We start from the raw sequence: 15934 nt of genomic DNA, 5'->3' as shown, positions 1-15934 counted from the left end.
ACTCCATCTCTTCCCAAAGGGTTTATTAAAACACAGAAACCAAAACATACACACAGAGTACAAGTGAAGATAACAGTTGGCTAGCCTGTCCAGCCTCTCCCAGGACAGCCTTCAGAGGAGCTGGGGTATGTGCCCCTGGGACCCATTGAGACGCTCTGGCTAGCCCCAAGTGCCTATTCTTGCTTCACCAGGGTGTACTGGATGGGACAGCGGCAGGACAGATGCCAGCCTGGCCTGGGCAGGAAGAGAACTCCCTGTAGAGTCTAGCTTGACCCTGGCAGGCAGCAGGGGGCCCTCCCTCCTCTCCAGGCCAGGTAAAGGAGCTACCTCCGAGCTGGACTCTGGTCCCTGTGTGGCTATGTGGAGTTCAGGACATACACACACACCCAACAGGCCCTTTCCGGGTTATCGCACCTAAAAAAATACTTTGTTTTAAAAAAAATCTGAAAATTAAGAGGGAAAATATCCATAAACACAAGGACACCGACGACTTTGGGCTGACGCACCACAACCTGTAAACTTCCGGGTATATAAACTGGGCGGATCGGCTTCCTCCTCCATGCTGTGTTCTGTGCGGGAGCGCCTTAGGGGTGGCTGTCCACCCTCGTGGACAGGCTAAGACAGCGAAGGTAAAGGGAGGGTTAGCCTGGGCCCCTAACCCCCTTCCTTCCTTGACACACACCAGAAGCTCCGAGCATCAACACCTGCCCACTCTGTGGGACTACAGGATTTCTGGCCCTCTAGCCCGCTGTCAGCATGCCCCCTGCAGGACCTCAAGACTTAGGGGACGGTTGCAGGTGTTATACTGAGCCTCTCAACCCTGTATGGGCTTGGGGGCACCCAGAGGGTGAGGGAGGGAGCCCTGGCACACAGAAAGCCCTGGAGTATAGGAATTCTACAGAGGAAGCACTTCAGAGCAGGAGTGTACGAAGGGGTGCCCTCAGGTGTCCGACCAAAATGCTCTGTGTCTCACCTGAGAGACACCCCACACCTTCCACAGAATCCTATAGCAGCTAGTGAGTCAGAGTGGCTGGAAATGTAATGTCACTGTGGCTCAGACAGCTTGGGTACGAGGACCCCAATTCTATCAGCAAAACAGAGCCAGCCTCAAGATGCCATCTCTGCCCCCATCACTCTCCGGCATGAGACCTTTTTCCTCTCCCTAGCTGCCTGGGCAATCTAGCCTCCAAAACCTCCTAGGTGCTGGTCATGGGGAACACAGACCTTCCCAGCAGCAGGGGGCTCGGGTCAGGGTGGCTGTGGAGAGAAGGCCAGGGTGGGTGGGTGTAGCATAGGAAGAGGCAGAGACAGGCAGAGCACAGACTCCTGGGAGATGTCATCAGAGGAAGGGTGAAACCTTGAGAGTCACAGGCCATACTGTTGCCCCTGTGCCTCCAGACCCCAGTGTCAGGCTCTGTCACCTGGGGCAAAGGAGGTGAGTACAGCTCCAAATGAGGCCAGCAGGGCTGACTGTCTTGCCTGGTGGGATTAGCACAAGGGGCACTGGGTTGGGGGACAAGCTTATGGTGGCCGCTCCCATGCAGGGGACAGCCCTTCTTAGAGAGATACACCTGGAGATCTATGGTATGCTCAGGCCTGCAGAGGTCCTGTCTGTGACCAGAGTCCCCCCTCTACCTACCCACAGTGTCCGGCCAGTCTGCTGGCCTTGAGATTTCGACAGACCAAAGTGTGGCAATGCCACAGTGGAAGAAGCCGTGGGGGTCCAGCCCTCCAGGGGTTCAGAGGAGGAACTACATTACAGATGTGCACATCTGGGCTAAGGAAAGACTGGGCACCTGCCCCGGTGTCCTTAAGACAAGCCATGGAGACCTGCCCCCAATCTTGGTGGACCCAGAGACACTGTAACCCTCCTTTCCCAGGGAGGAGAGTCTGAACCCCTCCAATCTTCCTGCCCTCAGACCCAACGTGCTTCTCCCCAGAAGCCTCTTCCTCATCTTCAGGGTATACTGAGCCCTAGAACATCTGCCTGGGAACGCCAAGGCAAGGGCTTGGAAATCTCCAGGTTGAGCTAGGGTCAGCAAGAAGGTCAGATACAGGCCAAGCGCCTGGCAGGTCCACCCCACCCGTACCCCAGCATGGAGCGTTACGTGGTGCCACAGGCTGGGGTAGAGCCAGACAAGTTAGTGTGGCAACGCTGGCATGGGAAGATGGTCCTGGCATTCCAAGGCATCCCTACAGGAAATAAGGCCAGAAGCCTTGGAGGCTCCAGCTCGGAAAGATCTAAAGAAGCCATCAGGTCCAGTGCCACCTCCAGTCACAGCTCTCCACCCCTTCTGCAAACCAGCAAGGGCCATGGTGGCCCCTACTTCACGCAGCAGCTTCCCTAGACAAGGCCTCTCTAGGACCAAGACAACAGAGAAGTTCAGCTTGATATCTGTGGTCCAGGATGTTGGGCACAGGAAAGCCTGTGCCCAGGTGGAGGGGGTCAAGTCTCCCAGGGCCACCCAACAAACATGACCCTCTTTCCTGGGACACCCTACCAGCTCCCACGTGCCTGCACCATGCTCCCGCAAAGAGCAAATGTCCAGAAGCCCCTGTCGGGCCGGCCTTTGGCCCAGGTCTGCCCTGCCTTCTGAGGCACCCTCTTCCATTTGCCACACATCGCTGGGGCCTCCAGTGTCCACTGGAAACAGATTCCAGAGCCTTTGAGATATGTGCCCGTGCCAGGAGATGAAATGTACCTGGTGGTCCCCAACCCTGGCAGGAAGGAGATAGAAAACCCCAACCTGGGCATCACCAGGCTAAGCAGCCACTCTCCAGACCTGATCCCCCTAACGCTAGAGTCCCAAGTAGGCAGGGGGTCCAGAGCAGAAGGGTCGCCACACAGGTGCAGACAGGGGCAAAGGACACACTAAGGGCTTCCAGAACGCGGGATGCTGCCTTCTCCCCAGCTGGAGTGAGTCCACAGAGCAACATCAAGGGCCTCCAGAGAACTTCCCCTTGCGTCTGGAGCCGGGTGACAGACAGGAGTGCCGTGAGTCTGAGTCTTCCACACGCCATCCAACTTTTTATCAAGACAAACACGTTCGCATCTTCGGTAGGAAAGTGCAAAAAAAGTATAGGTAAATGGAATTTCCTCTAAGTCAGTCACTCTGGAAAAGGTGCCAGGGCCTTGCCCGGCATGGCGGAGGGTGGGATGCAGTGTGGAAGAACACATCAACTACGATGAGGTGGCACTTCTGGGCTCTTGTGCAGCCAGGCTGGGCCTTGTCCTCTGCGTGATAGAATTGCTTGCGTTCCCTTTTGTATCCCAACACGGCACCGCACCGATTCCTAAAAGGGCTGCAGCTTTTCTCTCCCATGGGGGTTGGGCAGGTGGCCCGGCTGCAAAAGGCAAACCAGTAGGTTACACGATTGGCTGGCCAGGTCTCCAGAGGCACCAGCTGTCCACAGTGGTCACACGTATGATCACAGGGAATCCTGGAATTAAGATCCTCCAGTCACAGGCCTTTGGGCTAAATGTGAGCTGCACTCCAATTACTGGAGTCCCAGCATCCAGCAGGTTCTGGCTGGAAGCTCATCCAGGGCTTCTGGCCTTGCATCTACCTTACAGGGACAGACAGGACTTGGAGAGGCCATCACGACTGGCAACTTCTCTGAATTCCCCATCTCCATACCCAAAGCCATTAATACACTCAACCCCTCATGTACTCCATCCCCAGGTACCTCCCCCTGGTCCTGAACAGAGAATAAGGGTGTAAGACAAGCAGCAACTGTCCATGGAGTCAATCACCATGCAGGGCAGGGTTCCAGGCTGGGAGCAGTGATCCCTAACACATGTCTAAAGATGTCCACGTGAATACACACACACATATACACAACCATGACCAAGTCCTGGTCAGAATGTGACTCGAAGCTACCAGAAATATTAAGACTCCCAAGGTTCAGAGGCATGAGTCGAGTGTATGAACGGAACAAACCGGAGGGTACAGGACAGAGGCGTGTGGGACAGAAGGTACGGGGCAGAGGCATGTGGGACAGAGGCGTGTGGGACAGAAGGTACGGGGCAGAGGCGTGTGGGACAGAGGCGTGTGGGACAGCGGCGTGTGGGACAGCGGCGTGTGGGACAGAGGCGTGTGGGACAGAGGCGTGTGGGACAGGGTGTGTGGGACAGTGGCGTGTGGGACAGCGGCGTGTGGGACAGCGGCGTGTGGGACAGCGGCGTGTGGGACAGAGGCGTGTGGGACAGAGGCGTGTGGGACAGAGGCGTGTGGGACAGAGGCGTGTGGGACAGAGGCGTGTGGGACAGGGTGTGTGGGACAGTGGCGTGTGGGACAGTGGTGTGTGGGACAGCGGCGTGTGGGACAGAGGCGTGTGGGACAGGGTGTGTGGGACAGTGGCGTGTGGGACAGAGGGTACGGGACAGTGGCGTGTGGGACAGGGTGTGTGGGACAGTGGCGTGTGGGACAGTGGCGTGTGGGACAGAGGCGTGTGGGACAGGGTGTGTGGGACAGTGGCGTGTGGGACAGAGGCGTGTGGGACAGGGTGTGTGGGACAGTGGCGTGTGGGACAGTGGTGTGTGGGACAGCGGCGTGTGGGACAGAGGCGTGTGGGACAGGGTGTGTGGGACAGTGGCGTGTGGGACAGAGGGTACGGGACAGTGGCGTGTGGGACAGGGTGTGTGGGACAGTGGCGTGTGGGACGGAGGCGTGTGGGACAGTGGCGTGTGGGACGGAGGCGTGTGGGACAGAGGCGTGTGGGACAGAGGCGTGTGGGACAGAGGCGTGTGGGACAGCGGCGTGTGGGACAGCGGCGTGTGGGACAGCGGCGTGTGGGACAGCGGCGTGTGGGACAGAGGCGTGTGGGACAGCGGTGTGTGGGACAGCGGCGTGTGGGACAGCGGCGTGTGGGACAGCGGTGTGTGGGACAGAGGGTACGGGACAGTGGCGTGTGGGACAGCGGCGTGTGGGACAGAGGCGTGTGGGACAGTGGCGTGTGGGACAGAGGCGTGTGGGACAGTGGCGTGTGGGACAGCGGCGTGTGGGACAGAGGCGTGTGGGACAGTGGTGTGTGGGACAGTGGCGTGTGGGACAGAGGGTACGGGACAGAGGCGTGTGGGACAGTGGCGTGTGGGACAGCGGCGTGTGGGACAGAGGCGTGTGGGACAGAGGCGTGTGGGACAGAGGCGTGTGGGACAGAGGCGTGTGGGACAGAGGCGTGTGGGACAGAGGCGTGTGGGACAGGGTGTGTGGGACAGTGGCGTGTGGGACAGTGGTGTGTGGGACAGCGGCGTGTGGGACAGAGGCGTGTGGGACAGGGTGTGTGGGACAGTGGCGTGTGGGACAGAGGGTACGGGACAGTGGCGTGTGGGACAGGGTGTGTGGGACAGTGGCGTGTGGGACAGAGGCGTGTGGGACAGAGGCGTGTGGGACAGCGGTGTGTGGGACAGTGGCGTGTGGGACAGAGGCGTGTGGGACAGAGGCGTGTGGGACAGTGGCGTGTGGGACAGAGGCGTGTGGGACAGAGGCGTGTGGGACAGGGTGTGTGGGACAGAGGCGTGTGGGACAGAGGCGTGTGGGACAGAGGCGTGTGGGACAGCGGTGTGTGGGACAGCGGCGTGTGGGACAGCGGCGTGTGGGACAGCGGCGTGTGGGACAGAGGCGTGTGGGACAGGGTGTGTGGGACAGAGGCGTGTGGGACAGGGTGTGTGGGACAGAGGCGTGTGGGACAGGGTGTGTGGGACAGAGGCGTGTGGGACAGCGGTGTGTGGGACAGCGGCGTGTGGGACAGCGGCGTGTGGGACAGCGGTGTGTGGGACAGAGGGTACGGGACAGTGGCGTGTGGGACAGCGGCGTGTGGGACAGCGGCGTGTGGGACAGCGGTGTGTGGGACAGAGGGTACGGGACAGTGGCGTGTGGGACAGCGGCGTGTGGGACAGAGGCGTGTGGGACAGAGGCGTGTGGGACAGAGGCGTGTGGGACAGAGGCGTGTGGGACAGAGGCGTGTGGGACAGGGTGTGTGGGACAGTGGCGTGTGGGACAGTGGTGTGTGGGACAGCGGCGTGTGGGACAGAGGCGTGTGGGACAGGGTGTGTGGGACAGTGGCGTGTGGGACAGAGGGTACGGGACAGTGGCGTGTGGGACAGGGTGTGTGGGACAGTGGCGTGTGGGACAGAGGGTACGGGACAGAGGCGTGTGGGACAGTGGCGTGTGGGACAGCGGCGTGGCCAGCAAGCCTGCTCACCTCAGCTGGAAAGGAGCGCTGCAACAGGGGGAAGTCACAAGGACGACTAGATGTCTGCCAAGAAGAGATCAGAGCATGGGCTTGCTTGGCATCCCCAGCAACGGGCAGGCTGGGCCCCGGAGGGCCGTCGCGTGCATGCTGCCCGGAAGCGGGTGGGGACCTACCAGTCACATAGGGCCCCAGGGGCATCTGGCTGTAGTTGACAATCCCTCCCGGTCCAGGGCCCCGGAAGTTGGACCCAAAGCTGTTGTACATCTGAGAGGAGCCGAAAGCGCCCTGGAGGCAAGGACCAGCTTTACAGGTGACAACCAGAACATCACCCAACCCCCACCCAGGGGCACCCACCCCCCTGTACGACAGGAGGACTCAGGCCCATGATGCAGTGTGCAGGCCAAACCTGACCTGCTGGATAGTGGGGTCACCAGCGCGGTTGGTGAGGCGGCTCAGGATGCTGCGTTCCGACATCTGCAGACGGGCAGCCACCGGGGGGATGCGTGACAACATGGAGGGCAAGCGAGTCACATCCGCCTTCATGTCACTCAGCAGTTCCTCCAGCTGGTTCAGGACTGCAGGGCGGGAGGGCCTGAGATGGAGGGCTTGCTCTGCCCTCCACGGATGCCATACAGCAGTGGCCAGGAAGGTGCCCTTGACATACATCACAACACACACCCAAAAGTAGACACCATGGGCCATCCCTCGCCAGGCTCTTCAGATCCTGGGAAGCCTGGGATTGCCAACTGGAGAAACAGGGTTTGCAAGAAAAACTCCTTCAAGGGCCCCTCCTGGCAGAAAAGAACTCCAGACACTTGGCCTGGGATTCCCTCTCTGGGTGGCCAGCCACCCCACCGACACTAGGTCACAACTAGGTCACTAGGGCCCACAAACCGTAGCGGCCTGGACCAGCCCTTCACATATGAGCGAGCATGGACCAGCCCTTGACATATGAGTAAAGTGTCAGTCATACCATTTCCACTCTGGGCTGTCCCCTGCCCACAAGGAGCCTGGGAGCCCCCAGACCAGCAGAGATCTGGAGTGAGATTCAAAGGAGACATTGGACAAATTGTCCCCCTGCTTAAATTCCAGTGCCCTTGGCCCCGAGATGGAGGCACTTAGATGCATTGCTCCAGGCACAGGACTCGCTCACCCTTGTGTGGGACGATGTGAGCATTACCTCTGTGCAACCTACCCAACCTGTGCCCTCCTTGTTGGCCTTTCTGTGAAGGGCTTAAAGGGGGGACCTCTTCCCTGCAGGCGAAATGAGATACGGGGACAGAGCTGCACCCTTCTGGTCCCAGAGGCCTCACGCTCTGGGTATCCTGTCAGCACCTCCAGTGGAGGCCGAGCATGCTCCTTGGGCAAGATGGTGGCTCCAAGCTGCACCCAGAGGTGGGGAACGGGGCTCACTCACCCTTGTGAAGGACGGCATTGGCAGGCTTATTCCCGGCAAGCGACTCCTTAGATAGGTGCTGGTGGCTCTCAGCAAGGCACTCCACCTCTGCCAGGCGCGCATTGAGAGCCATGGCGGGGTGGTTGGGATCCTGGGTCATGTTGAGGTACGCAGCCCTCCGGAGCTGTTCCTCGATCACCAGTGCCTGCTCCAGTAGCTGGGGGGTGGGAGGGGTGTGAAGGGACAGCACTGACCCGGCCCCTCCTCCCACTGGCACCCCCAGAAGTTGAGGCTCTGGGCTGGCCTCTTCCTTCCCCCCTAGCCTGATCTACTGGCCTTAGGAACCTTTCACAAACTGAGTTCTCCAATCCCATCCCCTGGACAGTGGGGGATGGGCACATCCTGAGGCATCCCCTGAGCAGTGGGGGGATGCTCACACACTGGGGCCTTGCCAGCATGGGTTGACTGATTCCTTAGAGGAGAGCCTGGCGCAGGTCTAGGTGTAGGGATGGGTGGGGAGGTAACACCCCTGAAGGCCTACCTTGAACCTGCGGGCCAGAAACTTGTTCTTCATTTCCAAGTAGTTGCCCTTGTGGATCTCAGACTTAAAGGGCTCATTGAGGATCATGTACCGCGGGTCATTCTGAATGTCCTGCCAGCGGGCATAGCCATGCCTGGGGAGTACAGTTAAGGGCAAAGCTAGCCACAGGAAAGAGGGGCTGGACAGGAGGGGTGAAGTGGAAACAACCAGGGTCCCAGCTTGCTGTCTGTGTGCACCCAGGCAAGTCACAGACTCAGCTTCAAGACAATCATGCTGGTAGCGATGACAACAGAGGCAGTAGCTGGCACTGACCGGCAGCAGGCAGGAGGGCACTGAGGCCTCCGAGTGTTGACTCTATCCCAACACCCCAGATGGACAGATGCAAGTCCCAACCCCCGGAGCCTAAGAATGTGGCCTTCATCCAGATTTGGTCAAGAAGGGTTCAGACTAGATAAGGGGGGAGCCTAAATCCCAGTGATTGTGCAGGGGAAGTTGACTGGGGGAAGACACAGACAGACAGACAGCAGAACATGACAGAGAGACACAGAGCCCGGTCAAAGAGTGTCAAGGTTATGGGCAATCATCAGAAGCTGGGAGAAGGAAGGCCTGGAGGTCCCGAGGACCAGAGAGGCAGACCAGAGTCATCCCAGCTTGACTGACCAAGGATACGTCACGATGCCTGCCAGCAGCCAGTAGTCATGGCGGCGATGCCAGATTTCGTAGATTTTTCCTGAGGACACAGCGGCCCGTTCCTCATTCTGCCACAGTGTGTGCAATTCTGAAGAAAGTAGCCGAAATGAGCAGAATGAAAGGTTTCCCCCAGCCCTGGCTTGCTCAGCACCCGCCATCACCCAGGCTCAGAGGTGCATTGCTCCAGTATTGCTAAGAGGGACATAGCGGACTGATACCAACCATTCATACCCCAGAATAAAGTTACCATCTGCCCAGACTCCTGGGAAGTGAGACCAACAGCCCAGCCCTGTCTACTGCTCCACCTTGGTACCTGTGAAGCCCCCATCTGCAATGTTGAACATGAATTTGAATTTCCCGTTCTTGTCTTCTTTCTTCCCCTCCTCATCTTCCTCTCTGTCACCGTTTTGCTGTGTCTCCATGGGCTCCTTCTCCTCAACCTTGGAGTCATCTGGTAGGGAGCAAACAGGCCATGTTAACTGTCTCTATAGGAGGCATTACTCAAAGCCCTCTTCCTGCCACACACTGGGAGCCCCAAAGACAAGCAGAACATATGTCTGTCCTCCATGTACCTGTCACACATAGGAACTTAAAAGGAAAAGGGCCAAGGACCCTCTCTTTCCACCCTGAGCAGGTTCTGGGCCCTAGCACCCCTCCCCCGCCACACCCTCGGCAAAGAGCAGAAGAGCACCATACAGGGAGGGAGAATTCAGGTTCAGAGATGATAGACGCCCCAGGGCTCTGACCAGAGCGGAAATGCGGAAAGCTGAGCCACAGATGTTCTGTGACCAGCACAGGAGGAGGGAGGAGGGAAGTGGGATGAGTCTGCTCCCTGGAAGAAGAGCCCTCCTGATTGGAGGAACTTGCAAGCCCAGGGTCCTGTCCACTGGCCTGGGGAGAGCACCCGGACACTGACCAGGAGGTGGATGGCAGAGAACAGGAACCAGCACCCACCTGGCCTGAAATCGCCGCTGTGACTTGGGCTTGGCTCCAGCTTGACTGGAATGGGCTCCTTGTCTGGCAGCACTTCCTCTGCAAAACAAGGGGGGGCTCGTGGGCAGAAGAGGGGCCCCCTGTTCATCAGAGGTGCTAGTCAGGGTACAACAGACAAGGCTAGAGCACTCCCTGGGTGGGAGGGCTGGCCTCTCCCACAAAGCACCATCTTCAGCCCTGCTCCTACCAAACGTCACATGTCAGACAAAATAAGTGCATGTCGTGTGTGTGTGTGTGTGTGTGTGTGTGTGTGTGTGTGTGTGTGTGTGTGTGCATGTGGAAAGGAGCGCTGCACGTGTGTGTGAAGGCCAGAGGTTGATGTTCAATGTCACCCTTGTGACCATCACCTCATTTCTGGAGACAGCCTCATTACTCGTGGGTTCAGGCAGACTGGCCAGCAAACCCTGGGGTTACCCACATGTGCTGTATTTGGGATTTAGTTGGTTGTGGGGGGAGGGCTGGCTGGGGTTGGGTTTTGGTGTTTTCTGCTTTTGCCTTTGCTCTGTATGGGTGACAGAAACCCTGAACCATCTCCCAACCTCTCAAAGTAAACTTTAGAGCCAAATCTATCTAGAGGGATGGTGATTATTACAGACCACTAGAACTACTAGAAGCTTCTTCAGCAGAAAAACACTAAACGCCAAAACGATTATCTGCCTAACGACACAATCTGGCATGATACTGAACCTGCAATCAGAGTGAGGTTTTGGCACAGTCTCTCAAGAAGTGATTGGTCATAGCAAATACCAATGAGGACATTAAAGCACAACCTTCGCCGTCTAATTAACAATCTCTGCCTAATGACCTGAAGTGTGTAAGAACCTCACATCCAACTGCCTTCTTCCAGTCTACACGAGGCACTTACTAACTCCGGTCCTGTTAAACCAGAAGCAAGTTTGACAGTATCCGGATGGACTCACGTTTTCAAACAAGAATCCAAGGGAGTTGGAACCCATAATCAAAACATAACCCAAGTGCCCCAAACTCTCAGTGACAGGGTTAAAGTCTGCATATAGACACCTTGCCCTTCCCAACAGCAGGGCTAGCATCCAGGCATGGTAAACAGACTTGGGGAGTGTGGTCCCCGGGGCTGCAGAGGTCACATGCTGTGCTGAGAACTCCCTACCTTTCGGTGGCTGCTCGGGTGAGCCCTGGGCCTTCTCCGCCTCCTCCATCCTCTCCTCTCGAGCTCTGTCCTTGCTGTCTGAGTTCTGGTGCTTGTCTTCACCTTCTCCTCTGTCCAGCGCAGTTGGCAGGGCCTAGAAGGACAAGCTAGGGGCTGCAGGACCTGAGTCAGCAGGGATGCTTGGCAGGGACTATGCACTGGGCTGGAGTCTTCAACCCTAGATGTCCCTCCTTGTTCCCTGCCTGGTCCCCCTAGGCCCAGCGACTGGAACTGGGAACCAGGAAGGCCTGGGTTCTGCCCAGCTGGGCCACAGCCCAGCCACCAGCAGCTTTCATACCTGGATTTCCTGGGGCTTCTTTGGCTTCTGCATGCCTGCCTCCTTCTCATCCATGTAGCCCAGCTGGGCTTCCATTTTGTCTGCAACATTAAGAGAAAGAGGTGAGACGGGGGCATAGACAGGACAAAGGAGCAGGGCAGGGAAGGGCATGCCAGATGAGAGCGAGGCCTCACAGTGCTCCACAATGGGAGACAAATACAGAATAGGGCTCCAGGCCTAAAACTCAGGCCCTTGTAGGACCTCGGGCCTAGTGAGGCCACCATCGCAATTGCCCTCCAGAAGCAGGGGAAGGAGGGTGTGACCCAGGGCTGGGTTTCTTCTCAGGGTGAGTCCAGCAGGACCCACTAGCCAGTGGCTTTAGAAAGACAGGTTGCACGGCATGCACGGGAGTGAAATCTTAAGGCTAAAAGGAAGGAAAAGCCTCCGACAAGATGCTGTGGGGTGGTGGGACTCTCACTTTGAGGGTTACACTGAAGGCTTGGCCCACCTCCCATGACCCTAGATCTCTCCCAGGCTCGCCCTGAGGCCAAACCTGGCAGGCCCAGTGGGGCTGCTGGGAGCTGTGCAGGGCTGGCAGGCACGGGTGTGTTGGGATCCGAGGAGATAACCTCGCAGGGCTTCTTGCCCTCCGGTCCCTCGGGGACCAGATCTGGGGTGCTGTACTTCCCATTGACATGTTCAAACTCCTGCACCTGGAGCAGTCAGAGGAGATGAAAGGACAGGAGTGACTCTCGGAGGCAGCCCCCAGGACAGTGTTGCAGGCTCAGGTGCTGCTGTGCCTAAGGCTAGCCAGGACAGATGTGCTTTTGACCCAACTTCTGCCAGCGGCCCCCCTCTCCCTAGAACTCACCCTTCTGGCCTCATCCTCCCCCACTTCCCCCGGGAAGGCTCCTCTAGTCTGTTCCCTTTGTCTGAGTGGCTGTGTGACCTGAACCAGGCACTTGTCCCTCAGCAGCAGACTCCCCCCACCCCGCATCAGAGGCAGTGCTCAGGGCCACATGCCAGCCAGAAGGCTAGGAGAGGCTTACTCACCCACCTTCTTCCTAACCAGCGACATGACCCCAATACGCGTGAGCACATGCTGCCTGGACAGGCCCTCCCGGGGTACACCGTCTGCGAAGGTCTCTGCGCCGTCTGCCCCTGGCTCACACAGGTGCCGCATGAAGAGGGACACATAGGCTCTGGGGTGGGGAGGACTGAGGCTCAGGGAGTGAGGGGAGGCTGGCAGAACCCCCAGAGAGGGAATCCTCCACCACAACGTGCCTTGAGAGTGGGCCTGCTGGGGCCAGGCCCCTGGAAAGGTAGGGGAGCCTGCTTGACAGGGGACCCATCTCAGATACTCCTGGCCCTGGATGGCCCAACCTCACTATCCCAGAGTTTGGGCAGGAGGACTGGGGCCAGTGTTTTCTATGAATCAGCCCTACCCAACATACCACACCCAAAGATTTGATAATCAGGCACATTCTGGACGCCTTTGACCAGGAGGTAGCAAGCACTGTTCACTAGCGGGCCCACTCCACGGGGATCAGAAGCCACACCCTCCTGGACCGCCACCACACTGGGACCCTTTACCTAAATTCCTTCTCAGTCTTCCCGCGAAGGTCCCGCACCAGCCAATGGGAGTTGAAGGCGTCCTGGGGGGGCATGCCCCAGCGCATGATGGCATTCAAAAAAGCCTTCCTCTGTCTGGCATTGAAGCCCAGAACCTGGCCAGGGTGGAGAAGGGGCATGATCTCAGGTTAGATGGACCGAACTGGTGGCTAGGGGAGGGAAATCACGGAAAACCTGATCCCACACGGTCTCTCTCAGCTTCACCTCAGCGTGACCCCTGAGCCTGGGAAACCCCTCAGTTCCTCCAGACCCCGGGGGCTGTAAGGAGTAGGGCTGGGAGGGACCAAGGAACAGGCAGAGCCCACCTCAATGTTGCCTCCAACGCGAGCCAGAAGAGGCGGCAGGGGCTTGTCCCTGTCACTCTTCAGCTGCCTCCTAGACTGTCGCCGTCCACCTGGAGAACAACCCGCCACGGACCCTCAGGCTGGTGTGGAAGGGTCCCGCCAGCATACTCAAAACAGCAAGACCCTCGGGACGACCTCCCGCAGCTCCCCGTGGGGCAGCGCAGCCCAGCCTCAGCTGGCCGTCAGTCCCCACGGCACGATGGCAGCCCAGGTCACCCATGCTAATACTCACTCTGCCCTTCGGGTTTCTCCTCAAAGTCCTCGTCCTCATCCTCAGAGCCGATGGAATACTCGGACTGATTGTCCGAGAGCTCATCCTGCCACTCTGTAGGCAGTCAGCAGAGGGTCCTTGTGCACCCCGGGCCAAGCCAAACCCCTCCCCAGCCTAGTCACAGCCATGGCAATGACAATGGCCTGTAGGTGACCTCACTCGGGAATTGCCTTGCTATCTGCCGGTTTCACAGCTGGAAAAAGACTTGTGGAGACTCGCCCTCACGGCAACCCTGAAGCCACCGGGCTGAGAGCCATCTTGTCCCCAAACCCACACCTGCCTGCCCTTTCCCCCCAATGCAGTATCTGCCACACGCCCCACCTGCTCCAGCCAGTGTAGGAATGCCCCTGCTCACCACACGCACCCTGGTCCTCCTGGGAGGCATCATTGTAGTTGACTTGCTTGCGGATGCGTTTGCCCTTGCCCAGGTTGCGGGCCAAGTCCTCCTGCTGCTGCTCGTAGTGATGGCGCAGCAGCTTCTCCCAGTAGTCAGGGTCCACATTCTCCTCCTGCTTAATCACCTCCCGCTCGACCTCCTCCTGGGGATGCAGATGTGGGAGAGAGCTGGGCACACGCAGTTGCTGTTGCCACACCTCACCCACCTTCACAGACTCATGGGTCTCCAGAGAGCTCTCCCTGATCTCTCCAGCCCTAGCTTGTCTTCTGCCCCTCGTCACTCCACAGGTAGGTACAACCCTGGCCTCCCTAGGAAACTCTGGTACCCAAAACACTGCCCTCAGGGTTCATGGTTTTATATTTGTGTTTTGTTTTGCTTTGTTTTGTTGTTTTGGGTTGGTTGGTTGGTTTTGGTTTTTTGAGACAGGGTTTCTCTGTGTATCCATGGCTGTCCTGGAACTCATTCTGTAGACCATGCCAGCCTCAAATTCAGAGATCCTCCTGCCTCTGACTCCTGAGCACTAGGGTTAAAGGCAGGCAACACCATTGCCCAGCTGGGTTCGTGGTTTTAAAGGGAACTATAACCAATGCCCAGGTTTGCAAGGAGGATGGCTGGAGCCAATGGGAGGGATGAGGCGGCAATTGGGCTTTTCAAGACACAGGAGGGAGATGAGGTAGAATGTTCTAGAACAGGACGAGACAGAGGCATGGTGTGGGGCTGGAGGGTGGAGCTGCAAGGGGCAGTGTGGCACTCGATGGCCTTACCACGCCGTCCTCCTCGCGGACCACGTACTGTGCCACCTTGAAGGAGCTCAGGTATTCATTCATGTTCTGTAGCTCCGTGTCATCTGTGGCATCCTGGTTCCGATCCAGCAGCTTGGATATGGCCGCATCATCATAGTGGATCACACTGCTGTCTTCCACGTCCTTGTTGTCACCTGAGGGGTGAGCACGGGACAGCATGTGGACACAAATGTGGGTGCCCAGGTCTAACCTCAGGGTCAGCTGCCAAGATGGCCCTTCTGCTGGGGTGAGGAGGTTGGGGCCCAGGCGAGGAGGCTACACCATAACCCAAGCAGGTGTGACAGTTCCTCCCTGCCTACCCATAGCCTATCGTGGACAAGCAAACAAGGAGCTACAGGTAGCAGAGGACCCCTTCCTGTCCAGGAGCAGCTGCCTGACGAGACAAAAGGCAGTGGGTGACTCAGGTGGACCCCTACCTGGTGGGGTACTGCCATGCTTTTTCTTCGCTCCGGCTGCCAAAGATCCGCCCTTGGAGGACTGTACATCAGGGATGGGTGTGGCAGGCCTCTGACCCTGGGACATCATGCCTGAAAGGGAGAAGGGGAGGGACACTGGACCAGGGCACTGAGGGACTGGAGGGTTGGTGGTCAACAAGCAGAGATGCAACCCTAACCCACTCTGGGGGTATCCCAGGCTGGGAGTAGAGAAGAGGACAGGAACCCTAGGTTCACACCCCTACAGAAAGGAGGCTCACCCTCCACATCGTCCTTGAAGAGCTCCTCCGTGCCAAACTTAAGGATGTCATCCAGCTCCTGCTTGGTCATTGAGCCTGACTTGGAGCCCAGGCCAGGTCGCACCACCAGGTGAGTGAGCATCATCTTGCGCTTGGCCACCTGAGTGATGCGCTCCTCCACAGAGGCCCGGGTCACGAAGCGGTAGATCATCACCTTCTTGTTCTGCCCGATGCGATGAGCACGGCTGAAGGCCTGGAGGAGACTGCAGCTCAGCACCCAGGCTTGACTCGGGGCTCCGGGCCACCGCTGGGTGCACCAGGAAGGACCATACGGACTCGGGGCTCTGGGCCACTGCTGGGTGCACCAGGAAGGGCATGGGCCACCACTGGGTGCACCAGGAAGGACCATACGGGAAGCCTGTGGTCATGCAAGGGGCAACCTGACCACACGGGGAGGGGCGCACACTTCAGCATGCAGCAGCACTGTGGCCAACAGCCAGTTGCCTGGCATGGGGACCTAGGTGTGACTCGAGGCGTGCAAGGGCGTGTCCAGGAAC

The 15934-nt window shown here is 58.3% G+C and overlaps 1 protein-coding gene across 3 annotated transcripts in view; it reads right to left on the bottom strand.

Moving 5' to 3' along the window:
• Nucleotides 1–6: 6 nt before the first annotated feature.
• Nucleotides 7–15934, bottom strand: part of Chd5 (chromodomain helicase DNA binding protein 5) — a 55545-nt gene continuing 39617 nt past the window's right edge. For 2 of the 3 annotated variants that reach the window (XM_075946898.1, XM_075946899.1), the window contains exons 23-42: nucleotides 15399–15630; nucleotides 15121–15231; nucleotides 14666–14838; nucleotides 13869–14043; nucleotides 13466–13558; nucleotides 13195–13283; nucleotides 12851–12984; nucleotides 12315–12459; nucleotides 11811–11970; nucleotides 11279–11358; nucleotides 10942–11074; nucleotides 9777–9854; nucleotides 9136–9273; nucleotides 8802–8910; nucleotides 8133–8265; nucleotides 7613–7808; nucleotides 6607–6770; nucleotides 6369–6480; nucleotides 6205–6258; nucleotides 7–3345 (exon numbers count right to left, since the gene is read on the bottom strand). In XM_075946898.1, the coding sequence (XP_075803013.1) occupies nucleotides 6251–6258; nucleotides 6369–6480; nucleotides 6607–6770; nucleotides 7613–7808; nucleotides 8133–8265; nucleotides 8802–8910; nucleotides 9136–9273; nucleotides 9777–9854; nucleotides 10942–11074; nucleotides 11279–11358; nucleotides 11811–11970; nucleotides 12315–12459; nucleotides 12851–12984; nucleotides 13195–13283; nucleotides 13466–13558; nucleotides 13869–14043; nucleotides 14666–14838; nucleotides 15121–15231; nucleotides 15399–15630 (2463 nt within the window). In that variant the 3' untranslated portion in view covers nucleotides 7–3345; nucleotides 6205–6250. The remainder of the gene's footprint in view (nucleotides 3346–6204; nucleotides 6259–6368; nucleotides 6481–6606; nucleotides 6771–7612; nucleotides 7809–8132; nucleotides 8266–8801; nucleotides 8911–9135; nucleotides 9274–9776; nucleotides 9855–10941; nucleotides 11075–11278; nucleotides 11359–11810; nucleotides 11971–12314; nucleotides 12460–12850; nucleotides 12985–13194; nucleotides 13284–13465; nucleotides 13559–13868; nucleotides 14044–14665; nucleotides 14839–15120; nucleotides 15232–15398; nucleotides 15631–15934) is intronic. The other variant, XM_075946900.1, reaches the window with a different exon arrangement.

The sequence above is a fragment of the Microtus pennsylvanicus genome, chromosome 13, assembly GCF_037038515.1.
Source record: "Microtus pennsylvanicus isolate mMicPen1 chromosome 13, mMicPen1.hap1, whole genome shotgun sequence".
Taxonomy (NCBI): Eukaryota; Metazoa; Chordata; class Mammalia; order Rodentia; family Cricetidae; genus Microtus; species Microtus pennsylvanicus.
The sequence above is the reverse complement of the archived record's forward strand: the minus strand, read 5'-3'. Positions and strand labels throughout refer to the sequence as shown.